Here is a 19,447-nt window from a genome sequence, read left to right as displayed (position 1 = left end):
AAGCTAGCTAGGGCTGTAGTGTGAGACCATCTCCAAGATCAAACATATTAACAACTAAAAAGGAAAAGGTTAACAAATTAAGAATAAAATTTCCAACTTATTGATAATGATAATAAGCAGATTAAATGACCCTACAAAGCAACTCTTAAAGATAAAATTTATTTATAAAATAAAGTAATGTGAAAAGATTGAAATAAAAGGAATAGAGAAGTAACGTGGGTGGGTGTGGTTGCCCACGCCTGTCAGTCTGAGGGAAGAGTCGAGTAGTTCAAGGTCAGACTTGGCAACAACACCCTTGAGACAGAGAAAAGGGAGGAGGAGGAAGCCTTGAACTAGAAGCAAAGTCTGGAGACTCCAACTACTCAGGGAACTGGAGGTTGAGGTAGAACAGAAAGCTGGAATGAAGCCAGAGAGCAAAATGAGACTGAATCTCAAAAACAAGAGGTCTTGACACGAGAGAAAGGCTTTCTGTGCTTCTGGTCATCGGGAAGATGTACACACCTAACAAGGGTTCGAAATCTAAGGCAAAATTTGACAAACACAGAGAAGTGTGGTGGTTCAGGTGTGCTATCTTAGCACTTGGGAAGTTGAGGCTGAAGGACAACCACAAGTTCAAGGCCGGTCTGGGATACACAGTGAGACCCTACCTCAAAAGATTAACCCAAACTAACTTGACAGACACCCAGAGGACACAGGCACCTCTAGAATCGCAGGAGGGTGTTTTAGAAAGTGCCTCGCCTTTCTAGAAATCAGTTGACTGTATACCTTACCAGAAGTTAGGCAACACTCTTCCAACTCACAGGAGGCCAAGGTCTCAGACTCAGTCAGGAAAAGAGCAATGTATTATAGCCAGCCAGTAGAGAGGACACTTTCTTCTGAACTCAAGTCAAAAGGAAAGACACTTGCTGGCAGGTCTGATGATCCACTTTCAAATCACTGTGCTAGCCACAATGAAATCTCAACATTTTAAAAAGCAGGCTTAAAGATGACATAGCATTAAATCTCATTATAATAAAATTTAAAATAACTCCAAAAATGACCTCCCCTCTACTAACCTATTTACATCAGAGCCATCGTCACCATTTACATAGCTCTAGGACTAAGAAGGACGCAAGGGTGAGATGACGAAGTACTGGTGACGAATGAATATAGCATAAAGCAATCCAGAATGGGCTCTCAGGTAGAAAAGACTCACAGCCTCAACTTCAGGTTTTAGGTTAGGAAATTTTGCAGAAGCCAGAATAAGTAAAACCAAAACAAAGAGAAAGAAACAATATAATAATATAATAACAACGGAAACAATGTAGACAGAGCCAGGGCTAATTGCTCAGAAAGTTCTCTACTAGTGGTCACAGCAAAAGGGCACCAAAAGCAACATTATGGGCCAGGGTTTACAAAGGAGTACACCCGCATCAGCTTGTGACTGAGGCTGCTCTTCCTAGAATGCTCTCTCCAGAGTTAGGAGGCCCTAAAGATTGCTCAAGGAGACTGATCCATCACACCTGTACTGGCAAAGGTTGATACTGACAAAGTGAATGTGGTCAGAAAAGTTTTCTGTATGCACTGAACACTATCCACGCATCCTTACTCTGTAAAGGAATACCGAGTAATCAAAATCATTTTTTTTTTCTTTTTGGGGACAAGAGTCTCATTATATAGCCTGGCTGACATGGACCTATATGGACCAAGCTGATTTTGAACTCACAGATCTACCTGCTTCTACCTCCCGGGTTCTGAGGGCTATAGTTATGTGCCACCATGCCCAGCCTAGAAATGAGTTTTCAAAAGTAAACTAAAGGGGCAGGTGAGAAGGCTCAAAAAGTAAAGAGACCTTGTTGTCAAGTCTGATGGTCAGAGCAACATAGTGAGACCCTGTCTCAAACCCCATGCCCAGCTCAAAAAAAAAAAGAAAGAAAGGAAAAAGAGAAAGAAAAGAAAAAAAGCTCCCTATGTCAGTGGCTCTCAACATGTAAACCTGTAGGTTGTGACCCCTTTGGGGGATTGAAGGATTCTTTTACAGAGGCTGCCTAAAACCATCAGAAAACAGATATATGAAGGACAGTGGTGGTGCACAGCCTTTAATCCCAGCACTGGGGAGGCAGAGGTAGGAGGATCTCTGAGTTCGAGGCCAGCCTGTTCTATAGTGTTCCAGGACAGTCAGAGCTACACTGAGAAAAGAAAAAGAAAGGATATTTATATTAGATTTCTAACAGTAGCAAAATTATAGTTATTATGAAGTAGTGATGAAAATCATTTATGGCTGGGGGTCACTACAACATGAAAAAACTATCTATTAAAGGGTCACACAGCATTAGGACGGTTGAGAACCACTGCTCCCTGCAGTCCTGGCTAGCCTGAACTAACTAAAGTATAGCAGGCTGACCTTGAACTCAGATCCACCTGCCCTGGCCTCCTGGAGGCTGTGATTAAAGGTGTGCACCACCACGCCCGGCCACTTGCAATGTTAAATCTTCTGGCACACAGGCCTTTCCTGTGACTAGGTCTCCAATACCCTGGGTTCCCTGGCCAATGAGCATAGTCATGAGATCACAAGGAACGTGGAGCCCACAGAGACATCAGGCACACAGCAGGACAACCTCTCCTAGTCAGAGTAAGGAAGGCAAGGGAGCACACCGGCTAAGTACTGACCGTGGCTGGGAGGCAGCAGGCCACTTAGGTAGGGGAGGTAGGGGAGACTCGCTCTCCTCAGCTCATCCAGCTTCTCCTGCAGCTTGCGAACCTGGCTGTCGGAGCGGTTGACCCGCTGCCGGAGACTCTTTAGCTCTCCGTTCTTCTTTTCCACCTGCTCCCGCAGGCAGCACACCTGGCTCTTGTTCTGCCGAGCCGAAAAGCAGTAAGAGTGCAGAGAGTCGATGAGCTTGCAGGCCCCGGAGGCCGACAGGATGACCTCGTTGATGGACATGGGACTGGCATCGCTGTGCTCACTCTGCACAGCTTCTGCAGCTGGCTTTGGGGTTACATCCGTAGGAGGGGCAGAGGGGCTCTGGGAAGCCTTCTGAGGGGTGGCTGTAAGTGAGGAACTTGGGGGACTCTGGGCCACACTATTCCCACTGCACCTTGGCTCCATATCTCTCTTGGGCCTCTTTCGGTCAATGGGCTCACGGGGGACAGACGGCTTCTCTCGAGTGTGCTTGGAGGAGAAACTATAAGAATGAAGTGAGCCAATGAACTTGCAAGCTCCAGATCCCGGGGGCGTAAAGTCATCCATGGAGATGCCACTCTTGTCTGCCCCACCTATATCATCAGAGGAAGAGGCCTTCTGGTGGTCAACCTCTGCTTCCTTCTGGTGGGTGGCCAGAGGGGCGGCCAGTCCAGTTCCTGGAGTTCTTTCCAGGGACTGCCCCTGCTCCTGACTGACAGCACCTGGAGTGGCCTTGGGGACGGCATCACTTTGTGGAGAAGCTCGCTTCAACTTTCGAGACTCAGGCTTGGCCATCAAGTTATCAGTTGAAGGCAGTGAGGAACCTACGGCTCCTTTCCCTGTCGCTGTGCTTGTGTGGCCCCTCATGGTCTTTCTCCTAGCATGGCCATGGCCTCCAGCCCCCCTCTTCTTCTCCGACAGGTGGAAAATAGAGGGCACAGCTGTGGGCTTCAGTAGGCGATGCTGGTCCTCCAGTCTTTTGGAGAAACTGTCTTTGGTAAAATGCTCACTACAGAGGAACGAATACTTTGTGGGGGTCCAGTTATCCCTCTGAACAGCTTTTAACCACTGGATCAGTCGTTTGGAATCCTTTAGGGGGAACCTGCAGGACACACAACAAAGTACTTAGAAATACTGAGATGACCTTCCTTAAAACTATCGTCGATAACAGCAAATCAAGTATTGTTGCAGGCATCCAAACCCATACTGATGTCATCCACTTAAAAACTCATAAGGATTTCAGGACCGTCTTGCAGGTCATTACTGAAATGGAAAGGAGAAAGCCCTCCTGTATATCTTTAGGACCCTGAGTCTATAGGGTAGAGAGGAACTAAAGACACTCCTCCTAGGTGCGGCAATTGATCCTGGGCACAAAGGATGCTCAGAGACAGCAAGTAGAATCCAGACAACCAGAAATAGCTTTCCCAAGTGGACTACTGACCAAATCTTCCAGTACCTGAAAAGCAGGGTCTGGTTGCTAGAACCCAATGAGAAGCAAGGCAACAGAGCTGGGAGCCAGACACCAGGAAATAGCTGAGGCTCAAGTAGTGAGGCAACAGCTAGCTTTAAGAAACTGCTTCAGCACAAAGCCCCAAAGCTCCAGACTCATGGTGAGCCAGGAGTTGTAGTGTATACCTGTAGTTCCAGTACTCAGGAGGTGAGGGGGGTGGGATGACTCAGGCCAGCGTCATCCTTAGCTACGTCCTTAGCCTGAGATTTTGTCTCAGAAAAAAAAAAAAAAAGAAAGAAAAGAAACAGATGGAAAGGAGCTGGAAGATTAGAAGTATAGCTCTTGGAAGGCAGAGGCAGTTGGACCTCAGAGTTCAAGGCCAGTTTGGTCTATATAGTGAGTTCAGGGCTATGTAGTCTCAAATAAAATAAAATAAATAAAAAGTTGCTTGTGGTGTCGTGCATGTATAATCCTAGCACTTGGGAGGCAGAGGCAGGAGGGCTGCTGTCAGTTTGAGATAGGCACAGACTGTAACAGTGAGTTCTAGGTCAACAAAGCTATTCAATGAGACCTTGTCTCAAAACACCAAAAACAAACAGCAAAAACCAAAACACCCCAATAATAAAAATGGCAAATTTATGTTGTATGCGTCATAAAAGGAAACCGAAAAAACAGGGATGCTCAATAACATACCTAATTTCTTCCCTCTTCTAATGAAGCTATTTACTGATCACTTATTAAGGGAGGGTCTGTAGGGTTGGTGGCCCCGATGCACCTGAAGTCTTCCAGCCTTCAGGAGACAGCTGTGGATCAAGACCGGCCCTAACAGGATGGATCTGGATGTTCTAAGCAATGAGACCTTCTAACTCCAGTTCTCACCGTGTTGTGAGCTTGATTCCTCAAGTTCCCCCGCCCCCAATTCGGGTACCGTCTACCGCTGTTAGCACATAGGGAATGCTAAGCCGTAGTCCTTGCAACTCTGCCTCCTTTTCAAAAATTGTTAACAAAACTTCTGGGGCATGTTTTAGCTAGAATTGCTACGGAAACATTCTGGTTAATTTGTAAGATTGTTTAATGTTACTAGGTTCTGTTTTGAACCAGACCCCAAAGACCCGAGACTTAATGAAAACCTGAGGACTTTCAACAGACACGTGCCATTCCCATCTTCAAATTTTAACAAGTACGAAGAGGTACGTGCGAAGCGGCTTCTAAGGCAGAGTCCCTTTGCTCGCTGTACACTCCTGCTGGAAATCACAGGAGAGGACCTACTGAAATGGGGAGTCTTGAAAGCCTTAGGAAGGCGCGGCCCGCCCCGGGGGCCACCCGAGACCCGTCCAGAAAGCCCTTCCACGGTCCTCCCGCTGGTCTCTACCGGAATGCAGGATGCGGGAGGTGTTCAGTGCCAGTGCCCTGGACGCGGGACCCCCGGAGGAGAGCGATGTGGGCTATGGATGCAGGAAGTAGAGCTGCGTACGCCGGGCCGCACTCCTGCCACACACCTCCAAGCGAGCTGCCCCGCCGAGGCAAGAGCGGAGAACTGCTCGAAACCTAAGAGCAGGATTAACCCGAGAAAGCGCCCTTGCAGGATGCTCCTGAAACTGGCAGCGCCAGCCCAAATCAGTGCGGCGCCGGTGGGTGGAGGTGGCGGCGGGGGCCCTTCGGCCGCTTTACCCGAGGCATGGCCGCGCTGGTCCCCAGAGCCGGCGGTCCGGGCCAAGGTCACAAAGATCCACGACCCGTCCACCCACCTCAGCTGCGTTCGGCTAGCCGTCCCCCACCACCCGGTCCCCCGAGCCCGACCCACCGCGCGGCCTCAGTTTCCCCACGGGCCCGGCCCGGGCGGGGGCGTGGCGGACCCGGAGGCGGGCCGCGTACCTGTGGAAGGAGACAGCGCGCTTCTCGCCTTTGCCCTGCCTGTTGGAACAGTTCACGGCCGCGCAGCAGATCACCATTGCGGGCCTCGGTCGTAGGCGCCGCCAGTCTCCGGTCCTTGCCGCCCGCCCGCTGGTCCGACCCGCCCCGAGGGAGCGCGGCGACACGGCTCGGGACGTGGGCCGCGGCAGAGCCGTACGGCAAGATGGCTGCGCGCTGCCGCCCGCACCACGCTGCGCCCGGGCTGCCGGGCCACGGCGCGAGCGTCGTGGCCGCAGCGGTCGGTGAGTCCGTACCGAGACATGCGCGGGTTGCCGTCTGTACGGAAAGATGGCTGCGCCGGACGAGCGCTGCTCGGGCCGGCTCCTGGGTGCTTCCGAAGGGGCGGCGGAGGGCGGGGCGATCGGGTCCGGTTAGGACCCACATGCGCCGAGGCCCCGCCCCCGCGTTCCCACCGCCGTACGGCGAGATGGCGACGCCCGCGCTTCCGCTGCGCCGCGCTTGGCTACCGCGGCTTCCCGTCGCCGTGTCGCGCAGTCGTCCGTCGGAGCGACACCACGGTCAGTCGGCGACCCGACTGGGAAGATGGACGCAGGTGAGGAGGGCGGGCGCCTGCCCCATTGCGGGCGGGCTCCTGAGGCCGCCCGGTGGGGCGGAGGCCGGTGTGTTTAGCAGGGTGGACCGCGCCTCCCCGCTGCGCTCCGCACCCGGTTCTCGGGGTCACCCATCAACGGCGCGGCCTCCGACGCCGCCGAGGCCCTCGGGGAGCGCCCCAGCCTGCGGGCTCCCGGCTCTGGGAGGGAGGGCAGGGAGCCTGAGGGACGATCAGGATGCCAGCACATTGGTGGTCGGGGCGGACCCGTGCGTCGCGGAGCTAGGCCATTCCTCGCCCGAGCGAGGAAGCCGAGCTCTTTAACTTCTGTCAAGTTGTTGACTGATGCTCCAGCAGTCACAAGATGCACATCTTTTGTCTTTAAAGTTCGATAACCTGTGTAGGTGATCCACGCTTCTGTTTCTGCGGCTGGAGAGCGTGATTCAGTCGCATCCTACTTTGATTTCTTGGCGTTCTAATACCGGGTGAAGTGTGGGTGTTGTTTCTTAACTGGCTCTTGCTTCCGAAGCTCGAGAGAGAGTACGGGTCTTTGTTTTTCCGATCGAGCTGGTCTTGGAGATGTAAATCTACCAAATACATCGTTTGCTAATAGACCTAAAAATATCCACGCCCCCCCCCAACAGATCTCTTTCATTCCCCCATCAGCATTAGAGTTTTCATTTGTTTAATTATATTTTTAAAGAGCTGCTTTGTCTTCAAAAATCCACTCCTTTGTGAAGGAATCCTGCCACCTGGTTTAATTGTACCTGTCTTGAATGGCATTGCTTTTGGTGTTTGACTGACAGCTGCACCAGAGATGAAATTGACTCTTTCTTGGGAGTGGTGCTTACCGTTAATCCGCATCTCAGTAGTTTGTGGCGTCTATCTTTTCAGCGTTTTAAATGGCTGGAGGAAGCAGAAACCTTCACTCCCCAAGAAGCATGAACCAGGTGTAAATTTGTGAAGTTAGTTTTTTTGTTTTTTTTTTTAAACTGGATAACTGAAACTGCCATAATGCTTGCTGGAGGTATGGGGTGAATAAAACATAGAGTTCTTTAATTATCCCTCATCCCCCACCTTTTTTTAAGACAGTGCCTCACCGTTTTAAACCGATCTTGTTTGTTCTGGAACTCTTAGATATGTAGACCTTGCTGGCCCCAAACTCACAGAAATCTGCCTGCTTGTGCTTCTCTAGTGCTGGGGTTAACGATGAGCACCACTCAATTTCACTTTCTTTGTAGATGTTTTTTAGATACCTAAAGCTCTTAATATGAGATGTTTACGTTAAGATGGAATTTCATAGTTGTATTACCTTTAAGGTGAAAATGGTTCAAGTTAAGCACGTTACTGTAGTCATTTACATGAAGTTTTTCTGGCTTGTCAGCCCCACGTGAGTCTATTGTTATTTTAATTATAGCCTACAGCCGGCACACATTTCCCCGCCCCCCTCAAAGCCGGCTGGCCTCTCATGCCTTAGCCTGGCAGGGCTTCTAGTCTGGACAGCTGCTTTAAGTCTTTATCTTTCTATTTATCAATAAGACTCCGGAGCTAAAGGCTGGGGTAAAAACCTGCTAGTTCAGAGCATCGACCTGACTTAGCTTTTTTGGTGGAATACCCCAAAAGCTACAGACTTCTCATCCCTTGTCCCAGAACCAGGAGGAAGCTCAGGCTCCAGTCCCCTGCCCTTTCTTTCCTGGATGTCTTCTCTGTCAAAATTGCTGGCTTATCTATGGCCAATTCTGGTCGGCTAGGTGCTGGCTCTGTCTTCTGATTCAAGGTATAATGTTATTGGGCAGCCTCGGGAGTGTCAGAGTGCTATCAGAATATTCCACACCATAGGGACCTTAAGTGGGTATTGAATGCTGCTGACAGATCAAACTAAAAAAGACACCTGTGTTAGTGCTGATAAAAACACAGGTTTTTTTTAGGGTATGATGGGGCAGTTTTTCTCCTGATATAATGCTTGATGGCCTTTTATGGTCTACCCACTAATCCCTGGGGAGGGGGGGGGTCCTTGAAAATTCTGCCTTCTCCACATTGTAATATGACTAGTTGTTCTTCTAATTGTGTTTTCTCTCTCCCTCCCTTCTCCCCCTTCTCCCTCCCTCCCTCCTTCTGTGTCCAAATCCTGGCTGTCCTAGTATTCACTGTAGACCAGGCCGGCGTGAGCTACCATACTCCACCTTACTTGGTTATAAATTCCTTGAGTGTCAGGAATTTAATCTAGACATTGGACTATAAAAGTGGACCATAAAGAAAAATGGTGACTTGAAGTAGCTGACCTTCTCTGCAGGAGACCAGGAGTGTGTAGGATTGGATGGTACTCATATGGGAGAGTGATGTGGGCCAACTTATAGGGGATTGGAATTGTAGCAGGCTAGCCAAGAAAAATCGCACTTTCAAAGTATATTTTTAATTTTTTGAGATTCATTCATTATTTTCCCCTTCCCTCTCCTTGCTCCAAACCCTTTTACATTTATCCACCCCTAGCTCTCTGAAAGTGCATTCTTTTTTTGGTTTTTGAGAAAGGGTTTCTCTGTGTAACAGCCCTAGCTGTCCTGGAACTAGCTGTAGACCAGGCTGGCCTTGAACTCAAGTGACCTGCCTGCATCTGCCTCCCTGAGTGCTGGGATTAAATGCCTGTACCACCACTGCCTACCTTGGTTTTTCTTTTTTCTTTTTTTTTTTTTATGCAAAGATGGAGAAAGATTATTTGGGTGCTGGGATTAAAGGCAATGGTGCAACACTCCGCCCGGCCTGTAAGTGCATTCTTACCAAGACCAAAACAGACAGACAGACTTAAGTGAACTGCTGGAAGAGCACCAGGGAGGTTGGTGTGCCCAAGAACCTGAGAGTTAAGTGAGTTAGAGAATTTGAGAGATGACTCAGTGGTTAAGGAACTAACTTGCTGCTCTTCTAGAAGACCCTAGTTTAGTTCCCAGTACCTATGTCAAGCAGCTCTTGTTTCTCTGGTCAAAGGGAGCCAGTGCCTCTGACATCCTCAGGTAGCTACACTCACGTTCAGACACACACCTACACACAGTTTATGTTTTTGTTTATTTTGTTTTTGGGTTTTGGAGACTATTTTGGCTGTTCTCTATGTAGCCCTGGCTGTCCTGGAACTCACTCTGTAGACCAGGCTGGCCTGAAACTCAAGAGATCTGCCTGTCTCTGCCTCTGGAGTGCTAGGATTAAATGTCTGCACCACCACTGCCTACCTTAGTTTTTCTTCTTTTTTTTTAATGCAAAGATGGAGAAAGATTATTTGGGTTCAGTCATGGATCCTTACTTGGGCACAGTGAGGACTCAGGCATTTATTCTGAGTAGAATTCTTTGGAAGGTTTGGGAGGAGTATGTGAAAATTTACAGACTTGTTCTGGGATTTTTTTAAAAAACATTTGTATTTGTCTTTTAAAATTGAAATATATATGTGTTTCTAAGTATATAAATAAAACCTACACAATCTCTATTGTGTATATATGTATATGAGTTTAGGATTGACCGTTTGATCCTGGATAACCAGTTGGGGAGGCTCTTTCAGGGAAGACTATTTCTCCTGCTTTTGGAATTCCTTCATTAGCTGTAGTTCTCTTGAAATTTTGTTGTTGTTGTTTTTTGAAATGTGTTTCTCTATGTAGCCCTAGCTGTCCTGGAACTAGCATTGTAGACCAGGCCAAACTGAGATCCACCTGTGTGTATCACCACCGCCTGGCTGGTTGTAGTTCTTTTTTTAGGATTGGGTCTCCATGACATTTTCCTCTTTGTAGCAAGATTTTTTTGTTGGCCACCAGCTCACAAATAATGACATGGAGACTTATTAATTATGAAAGCTTGGGTTTTAGCTTAGGCTTGCCCCAGCTAGCTCTTGTAAGTTAAATTAACCCATTTATGTTAACTTATGTTCTGCCATGTGGAATTACCTATCTTCCATCTTGTACCTCCTGTTTCCACTCTGTGTCTTGCTGGTGACTGCCTTTCCTCTTCCCAGAACTCTCTCTCTGCCCAGAAGTCCTACCTGTACCTCCTGCTGAGCTATTTGGTCATTCAGCTTTTTATTATACCCATCTTATTAATATATCTTCACTTAGTGTACAAATATCCCACATTTCCCTTTTTTCTAAATAAAAAGGGAAGGTTTTAGCCGGGCGGTGGTGGCGCACGCCTTTAATCCCAGCACTCGGGAGGCAGAGGCAGGCGGATCTCCGTGAGTTCGAGACCAGCCTGGTCTACAGAGCTAGTTCCAGGACAGGCTCCAAAACCACAGAGAAACCCTGTCTCGAAAAAAAAAAAAACCACAAAAAAAAGGGAAGGTTTTAACTCTTAACACAATAAAACTATATACAACAAGAACGATTATCAGGTTAGAATTACATTCACAATGTCCAGTCCATCTGCATTTGGTGAATTCGGAGAAACTATTATCTATCTCAGTGAGTCCAAAGTTCTGTACCCTAATTCACTTTCTATCCTAACTTGTATTGCTAACCCAAAAGATTATCTTTTAAGATTTCAAAACATTTTCTTTGCTGGGTGGTGGTGGCACATGCCTTTAATCCCAGCACTCGGGAGGCAGAGGCAGGTGGATCTCTGGGAGTTTGAGGCCAGCCTGGTCTACCAGAGCTAGTTCCAGGACAGGCACCAAAGCTACAGAGAAATCCTGTCTCGAAAAACAAAAAAACAAACAAAAAAATTTCTTTGATAAACTATTTAAACTTTTATGTCTCTCAACCTTATACACTTTACACCTCTTTTGTGAGTTTCTTTTCAGGATCTGGTAACAAGGAAAACTGTAACTATAACAATCAAGTCTTCAACCTATCAGAGACCCATGAAGGATATAATATTACCTGAGTAAACAGGAAGTGTGGAGGAAACAACTTCCAAAACTATAGAAAAGACAGAAGCAGCTGGCTGCCTCAATAGTCACCCAAGGTTCCTCTGCAACATTGCAGTATACACCTTTGACCAATAGTCCTAAAATATCTGACCGACATTCTGTGAAGCAGGAATTTTGAAGGACTGGCCTACCTTATCTTGGCAAAGTTCTGCAGTCTCTTTCATTTGTGACCTGCTTGTTCAGCTTGGACCTCATTCTGTCAGCAGTTGAGGCAAGGACAGTTTCTTGCTCAGTAGCCAATTTTGCCACAAGGAAAACAAACTCCATATGGAAGTTCTTTGATGCCCATCATCCTTTCTTTTTTTTTTCTTTTTTTTTTTTGAAGTAAATTGATTCTGCCAGAACAGACATGTCTCACTGTCGTGAAAAGACTTATGTTATTAAAACATTTTAAATGCCATATTCTGTAGGTCTCTGAAGTGTTTGAAGACCGTCTATCTGTTATATCTTTGTTTAATCTTAAAAACATACCTAATGTGGCCACAAATTTGATTGTTATAAATGACTATCTAACCCACATTTCTTAATTATCTTAAACAGTTTGTAATAATAGCCTTTAAGGACTAGAACTTTACATTTTAAAATGAGCCACATAGGTATAATACCTTAAGCAAGAGTAGAAACATATATACAGTATGTCAAAAATCACTATACAAAACTCCATACAAATGTAAAATATTTAATATACCTATTTTTTCTGTCATTCCTACTCTTCTATGACGTGGTCCTTGTTTGGGTCTTGTTTAGGCAGCATGCTAATTAGCCACTATGGGTACTTCTGACATTTCTAAGAGATGTACCCTCATAGCAAATTTTCTGGTCTTTTGGCCCCTTCTTTCCCTATGATCCCTGAGCCATAATTGCAGGAGGTATGTTGTAGATGTAACAGTTATGGATGGGTACCACATGGTCACTTGTTCTCTGCATTTTGATCAGTTATGTTTTTCTGTAGTGGTTTCCATCTGTTGAGAAGTTTCCTTGTTGGGTGAGAACTACGCTTATCTATGGAAATATGGGGAAATGTTTGGATTGTTGCTAGGAATTATGTTGGTGTAGTAATGTACCGATTGTAGGTTCTCCAAGATCCATGGCATTACAAGCCTCAGGTAGTTGGCTAGATTTCTAGTGCTGGGCATGAGATCCATCATATTGAGAAGGTTTGTGTGTATGGTTGGTGCACACTTATACATGCCGCAACATGGGAGTGGAGGTCATAGGATAAATGCATGGCAGACAGTTCTCTCTTTCTACCATGTGGAATTGAACTCAGGTTGCAGGCAAGTCCCTTTACTCACTTAGCCATGTTGCTGGTCTTCCTGGTTTGTTTTTTTTTTTTTTTGAGAATGTGTTGAAGAGGGATGAAGCCAGAAGGTAAAAGTCTGCCTCAATAAGACAGGGAAAGAGATGCTGTATCTTGGAAGAACTTAGAATCCAGATGTGTGGTAAAGACTTGTCCAGTCTGGTTTTGTTCTTGCTGAGTGTGAGGTGCCTGTTAGATGTCCAAGTAGTGTTGTTAAGGGACCTTTGGTTACATAGGCTGGGAGCTAAGGGAATAACTCTATACTGAAGATGTGCAGAAGCTGTTATCGGATGAAATTGCCCAGGGTCTGCACATGAATAGGAAATAAGAGAAGCCAGGGAGGGAGCCCAAGTCTGCTGGTATAGAGAGGTGGAAGGCCCAAGTGGTTTGGGTGACCTCTCTACCTATTTCTAGCATTGTGTATACAAACATGCTCCTAGTTCAGAGTGTTGGTGACCAGGGGAATGGTCAGTCAGTATAGGACTTGTTGAACAAGCATGAAGATCTGAGTTTTGATCTAGCATCTTCATAAAAGTGAAGTGCAGCAGCCTCTGCTCTCAATACACATGTGTGTGTAGCTCCTCACACACCACCGCACACACCAAAATAAATACTAACTGCTTGTGGTAGTGCATGCCTTTCATTGCAGCACCCAGGAGGCAGAGGTAAGTAGATTTCTGAGTTCTGGACCAGCTGTAGCTGTACAGTGAGACTGTCTCAAAAAATAAAATATAAAGAGCTGTTGAGAGGCAGCACCTAAGCAGCCATGCTGTCTGCTTCTTACAGACAGAACCAGCATTTAATGCTCATGTCTCTAGGGCCACACATGATGTCGGCACATGGTTAGTAACCAGTGAAACAGAATTGGAATTATTATTGACTTGCCTATCTCTCAACTACAAGTTGAGCTTACCTAATTCAAATTAAGTATTCAAAATGCTCATAATCTCCAGCATTCAGTGAAACTAGACATGGTGCCCTATACCTGTGATTTAAGTACTTCCCTGGAGGTGAAGGCTGGTAGATCAGAAGTTTAAGGTCATCCTTGACTATATAGGGAGTTCTAGACCAACCTCAAATTCATGAAATCTTGTCTACAAACAGAAGCCATGAAATGCCCAAACTCTTTATGCCATGTGTGATACTGTATGTCTGTAATCCCAGTACTCAAGAGCTGAGGCAGGAGGATTATAAATTTGAGGCCAGCCTAGGGGTTTTACTGAGACTCTGTTGTGGAATATTATTTAAGATGTGTTACACTTGTTTATGCTGTGGAGCATTTGTTTCAATGATGCAAAGATGCGTAGCCTTCTTTTATATTGCATTTGTTTAACTCTGGGAAGCTGTGTTACTTTGCCTGTCTAAAACACCTGATTGTTCAGATAAAGAGCTAAACTGCCAATAGTGAGGCAGGAGAAATAGTGAGGCGGGACTTGCAGGCAGAGAGAATCAATAGAAGGAGAAATCTGGGAGCACGAGAGATCAAGAGCAAGAAAAGAAGAGGCCAGTAACCCAGCTGCTGCATGGCCAGCTTCAGAGTGAGAACGAAAGAAAGAGATACAGAAGGTAAGAGGAAAAAGCCCAGAGGCAAAAGGTAGAAGGGGTAATTAAGTTAAGAAAAGCTGACTAGCAACAAGCTAAGCTAAGTCTGGGCATTCATAAAAAGCCTTCGTGTGTGATTTATTGGGGAAATGGGTAGCGGGCCCCTCCCCGTAAAGAGTAAAGAACAACCAAGAAAACACTTTTAAAAACTGGAAATCACTCATGCCTATAATCCCTCAGCTGAAGATCCCGAGAACGGATTTTCACTTTTCTTAGGCCAACCTGGGTTATGTAGTTCCAGGTTAGTCTTAGTTACAATACAGTGTGAGACGTTGTCTCATCTAAAAGAAAGCCAACAGTGAATCTAGTGCCCGAGCCTGTAACCCTTGCTACTTAGCGGGTTAAGACAGGAGGATCACAAGTTCAAGGCTAGCTTGGGCTACAGAGTAAGTTTTAAGACTAGCCTGAGCTTACAGTTTTTCAAAATAAAGAGTAAAATAAGAGGGACAGAGATGTAGTTCTGGGTAGAATGAGCATGTGTTCAGTTCGGTTCCTAGTACTGTAAAAACAAATAGGAAAAAATAATCAGATTTTTAAAACCACTATCACATTAAAAGATTTTATGAAATTAATTTCAGGGGACTGGAGGTAGCTTAGCAGATATGAGAACTTAATACTCTGTGAGAAGTCTGGAGTTCAGTTCCTAGCACCTAGCTTTCTGTAAGCTTATAGCCTTCTGTGACTTTAGCTCCAGATCTGATGCACTCTTTTGGCCTCCATTGGCACTAACACGTTGCACACATGTAGACACACACACACACACACACACACACACACACACACACACACACACATTTAAGTTAGTGTCAGGCTGTGTATAAAGTGTGTAGATGAAACCTAAGTAAGCTTCATATTTGAATTTGGGTCCTGGTCCTTTTTCAATGAGATGTGGTGTCATGTTTGTTTGTTTGTTTGGTTTGGTTTTTAAAGGCAGGGTTTCTCTGTGTCTCTGGCTGTCCTGGAACTAGCTTTGTAGACCAGGCTGGCCTTGAACTCAGAGAGTCTCCCTACTGTTAGGATTAATGGCTGTACTACTACCATCATCCTATTGTGTACATGCAAACACTCTGAAAATTTGAAATGCTTCTGTCCCAGTTAATGGAGGGTAACTTTGAATTTCTAATCCTTCTGCTTCTACCTCCCTTCAGATTACAGACTAAGATTATAAATGCTTCACCAAATATATGTGGTACTAGAGAGCAAACCAAGGGCTTCCTGTGAACTATGTTAGCATCCTACTAATTGAGCTCTGTTCCCAGCCTCATAGCAGTGGATTTAGATGGAGACATTCTGTAGAGTATATATTAAAGCAGAGTTTTCTAACAGTGAAAATTCTTACTTCCCTCTACATGCAGACTGTTGTTTTAATCAAAAGAATTTTTCAAAGGAAAGGATTCTTCTGCTGAACTTATAAGTGTATGTCGGTTAAAAAAAAAATCACAAACTTTTGAGATAGGGACTTGCGGTGTATCCTTAAGTTGGCCTCAAACTCAAATGTTTCTCCTCCCTTAGACTTCCAAGTGCTGAGCCATCATTCTTAACTTCAAAATACAAGAATGAGATTGTTTTTTTTGGACCTCCAGTTCCCAAATAATAGCACAGACTTTATGAAAGTTTGGTCTTAGGCTTGTTCCCTACTAGCTCTTATAACTTAAATTAACCTGTTTATATTAATTCCACATGCATGGCTCATTACCTCTTCCATACTGTATGTCCAATTCCCTCCGAATCTGGCTAGCTTAATCCACATGCATCAGATTCTTCCTGAGTTCCTCTCTCCCACCGGAAGTCCTCCCTATTCTCTCCTGCCTAGCTATTGATCATTAAGCTCTTTATTAAACCAATCAGAAGGTGCTTTAGGCAGAGACACGTCTTCACAGTGTACAAAATATTACTCCACAATATGAGATATATTGCAGTAAACTAAAAGACCCACTGGCTGTATGTTTTTGTGATTCTCCCTGCTTGAATGACAGTGTAATTTGTGCTTAAGTAAAATGGTTAGTTCCATTCATTGAGCACAATTCTCCATTTTTCTGACTGTCAGATAAACTATATTAAATCATAGAATCTTTCCTAGCTAAGATGTCATATTATTAAAAACACTACATTTTCTCTTTCATTTGTGATCACAGAAATCCCAGGGAGAGGGTGGGAAAGTCCTACACTAGGGCGCTCTTCAAATGGAAGAGCTCTTTTATAGGGCAGAGGATTCTTGGACATCTTACTTCTCCTGCATGTTGTCTAATGACAAATTTACTTGTTGCTTGGGGGCTTGGAAACTCTTTTTCTCTCTGTCTCTGTAGCCATTCATAATGCTTTGTCAGTGACATACTTTGGGATATAAAGAGATTGTACCAAGGGCAGTGCAGTTGAACTGAAGAACCTCTGGAGAGGTGGGGAGGCCAGTTGGTGTTGAGGGGGAGAGCCCTTGTGCTGGTGAGCACGTCTGGGTTCTCGTCCCCTTGGACAGAGCTAGTGGTGCCGATTTCTTGGGTTAGGTGATAGAAGCTTAAAGAAGTGTTTCATGTTCTATGTGACTCCAAGTGTGGGCTCTCCCTCCAAGAGCAAGTCTCAGTCCTAATTAGAGCCTGGGTTTGAAAACCTCCTTTTTCACTTAATGTAGATCCAGAAGGTTAGGAATTTCTCTTCCCTGTCAGCTTTGCCTGGATGATGCTTTATGAATAGCCTCTCGTGTGTGTGTGTGTGTGTGTGTTTCAATTGACACTGGGTATTCCCGTGTAAGGTGTGGTATTCTGGGATGGTGGCATGATTTTCCTCCTGTCTTCCAGACCAGTGTGATGCCTGTAACAGCAAAAGGATGAGCGAGCCTTTGTGTGCCCTTCTAGTTGGAGTCATTGAGGCCGTGGAGCCTTAGGTGCTGATTTTCCAAGGTGAAAGGTCTAAGTCACTTGTTCTGGTAGCATAGTGGCTTTCTGCTCTAAATGCTGTGTGTGTGTGTGTACTTTCTTTTTTAAACTGTCTTACCCTACTTTAATGCCTGGCTGCCCTGGAGCTCACAGATATGCCCTGTCTCTGCCTCCAGAGTGTTGAGATTGAAGGTGTGCCATCACACCAGTACTGCATGTTTTTCTCGAGGAAAGTCTCTTGGGTTAGAATCTATTTTGGTGAAGAAACACGTTTGATTAGAGTCTCCTGTACATTGTTGCACTCCCGTCTAGGAACAGAATGGATTTCTTTCCTCAAAGTGTTTCATCATTTCAAGGATTGAAGAAGGCTGGCCCTGTGGAGTGTGCTTCCAGCACTCCTGGGTGGTTCAGAGCTCTACAGCCCTGACTTCCCGGCCCCATGAGGAAAGCACAACTGCTCCACATCACCAGTGAGGAAACAGAGCTACAGAAAGGATACTGACTTACGGGGGTCACGTGCCCGTGCTAGCTTTTGGTGGCCTCAGACCCCTGCTTCCACAGCCGGGATCTTGACTACTACCCAGGAACGAATGCTTTTGAGGCTGACAGACAGATGCCCCTGCACAGTTTCCTCTAGGAACAAAGTGAACACTGTTGTCACTTGCGGAGGCTGCAGTGTGGTGGGGAGAATGGGAGAGTGGCACAGGGGGCAGCCTGCTTTGAGGCCCTAGTGGAGTGTGGGGTTCTTTTGGAGGCTGGGCACTCTGCTCGCTCCACAGACCATTGGCGTTACTGTTGCTTCTTGGCTGCTGTGGTTGACTCTTTGTAGTTTTGTTCCCTTCTGGTTTCTTAGCCCCAGCCTGGCTTTTGGTTTGTCAAGCTGCACAACCTATAATTTTCATAGTTAAGATAGTAGACTTGGTGATACTTTTGAACTTAATAGATCCCCATTTACTACTTTCACTTTGAAGCTGGCTTCCTTACCTGTAAAGTTTGCTAATAAACCTAAGAAATTTGCCTACTCTGCATTTTAATGCTATAGACATTCGGGATACATGATGACTTTTGGCATTTTGAAAACATGTTAATTTATTCCAACTTAGCTTTTAGCATCATGAAACGGAATAACAGTATGTAAAAATTGGAAGAGATTTAGTTGGGCTTAGGATTACTGAGCAGTTTGTTGACATTGTTTTGAAAGTAGACAGCTAAAATATGGAACAGCGGAGTTCCAGGACAAGACCCACTGGGCCTGGCCCCTACCCTGTTCAGAAAACCTCGGCAGTGCTCTGGTGCTGAGGGCTTCTCAGTATGGCCTGTATTTCTGGGAGATACAGTCCAAATTTCCCAGTGAAGCCCTCTGGGCATAGTAAAATGTGTATGCTTTCAACTCTGTGATTCTGCATCCTTATCCTTGATATTAATGACACCAGCAGACACTGATGCCCTTCTGTCTGCCTGCCAGCACGTCATGGGAAATCTTTCATGAAGGCTTCATTGTTGTGTGGCAAAGCAGCCTTGTTATTACCCCTTTTTATGGATGAGTGATTGTTTACACTCAGAAGTTATATAAATGTCCCAGAAACCAATAGCTCGTGAGCCTCCTAGCTAGATTTAGACCCTGGCTACCAGGACTCAGAGGTAGTGCCCACCTTTGCCATGTTTTGTCCCCAGCACAGAAGCTGAATACACTGGGTACCCATGTCCACAGTGTATAGCAGGTGGTTAAGAGAGTCTTAGAGGGCACCTTCTTCCTGGGATATAGCTCAGTTGGTAGAGTGCTTGCCTAGAATGCATGAAGCCAGCATGAGATTCAGTTCCCAGCACCACATAGGCTGGGCTGCTAGTTTATGCCTGTAATCCCTGAACTCAAGAGGTAGAGGCAAAAGGATCAGGAGTTTAAGGTCATTCTTGGCTACATTTCAAGTTCAAGGAATAGGATACTTGAGATCCTGTCCCAAAAAATAAAGCTGGGCATGGTGGCACACACCTTTGGTTTCAGCATTTGGGAGCAAACACAGGTTGATTTCTGAGTATGTGGCCCACCTGGTTCACATCTCAAGTTCCAGGGCAATCCGAGCCGTGTAGAGAGACCATCTCCAAAAGAAAAAAAAAGTAAAGAAAGAACATTTTAAGTCTCGTATAACTAAGAACTGACTTTTTTTACTTGAGGAGGAATCTTTTCCCCCTGAGACGGGATTT

The 19,447-nt window shown here is 45.7% G+C and overlaps 2 protein-coding genes across 5 annotated transcripts in view; one reads left to right on the top strand and one right to left on the bottom strand.

The window, feature by feature from the left end:
- The window catches only part of Thap4 (THAP domain containing 4), a 43,316-nt gene extending 37,137 nt beyond the window's left edge, over positions 1-6,179 (bottom strand). The window contains exons 1-2 of one of the 3 annotated variants that reach the window (XM_005361368.3): positions 5,988-6,179; positions 2,650-3,764 (exon numbers count right to left, since the gene is read on the bottom strand). In XM_005361368.3, coding sequence (XP_005361425.1) covers positions 2,650-3,764; positions 5,988-6,064 — 1,192 coding nt within the window. In that variant the 5' untranslated portion in view covers positions 6,065-6,179. Of the gene's footprint in view, positions 1-2,649; positions 3,765-5,381; positions 5,400-5,484; positions 5,628-5,987 lie in introns of those variants that run through there. The other 2 variants (XM_026786163.1, XM_026786164.1) reach the window with 2 other exon arrangements.
- A 331-nt stretch (positions 6,180-6,510) lies between these two features.
- Positions 6,511-19,447, top strand: part of Atg4b (autophagy related 4B cysteine peptidase) — a 39,398-nt gene continuing 26,461 nt past the window's right edge. Inside the window, exon 1 of one of the 2 annotated variants that reach the window (XM_005361367.2) lies at positions 6,511-6,579. In XM_005361367.2, the coding sequence (XP_005361424.1) occupies positions 6,570-6,579 (10 nt within the window). In that variant the 5' untranslated portion in view covers positions 6,511-6,569. Of the gene's footprint in view, positions 6,580-17,207; positions 17,270-19,447 lie in introns of those variants that run through there. The other variant, XM_026786165.1, reaches the window with a different exon arrangement.

This window comes from Microtus ochrogaster, linkage group LG4 (assembly GCF_000317375.1).
Source record: "Microtus ochrogaster isolate Prairie Vole_2 linkage group LG4, MicOch1.0, whole genome shotgun sequence".
In the NCBI taxonomy this organism is placed as follows: Eukaryota; Metazoa; Chordata; class Mammalia; order Rodentia; family Cricetidae; genus Microtus; species Microtus ochrogaster.
This window is presented reverse-complemented; position numbering and strand designations above follow the sequence as displayed.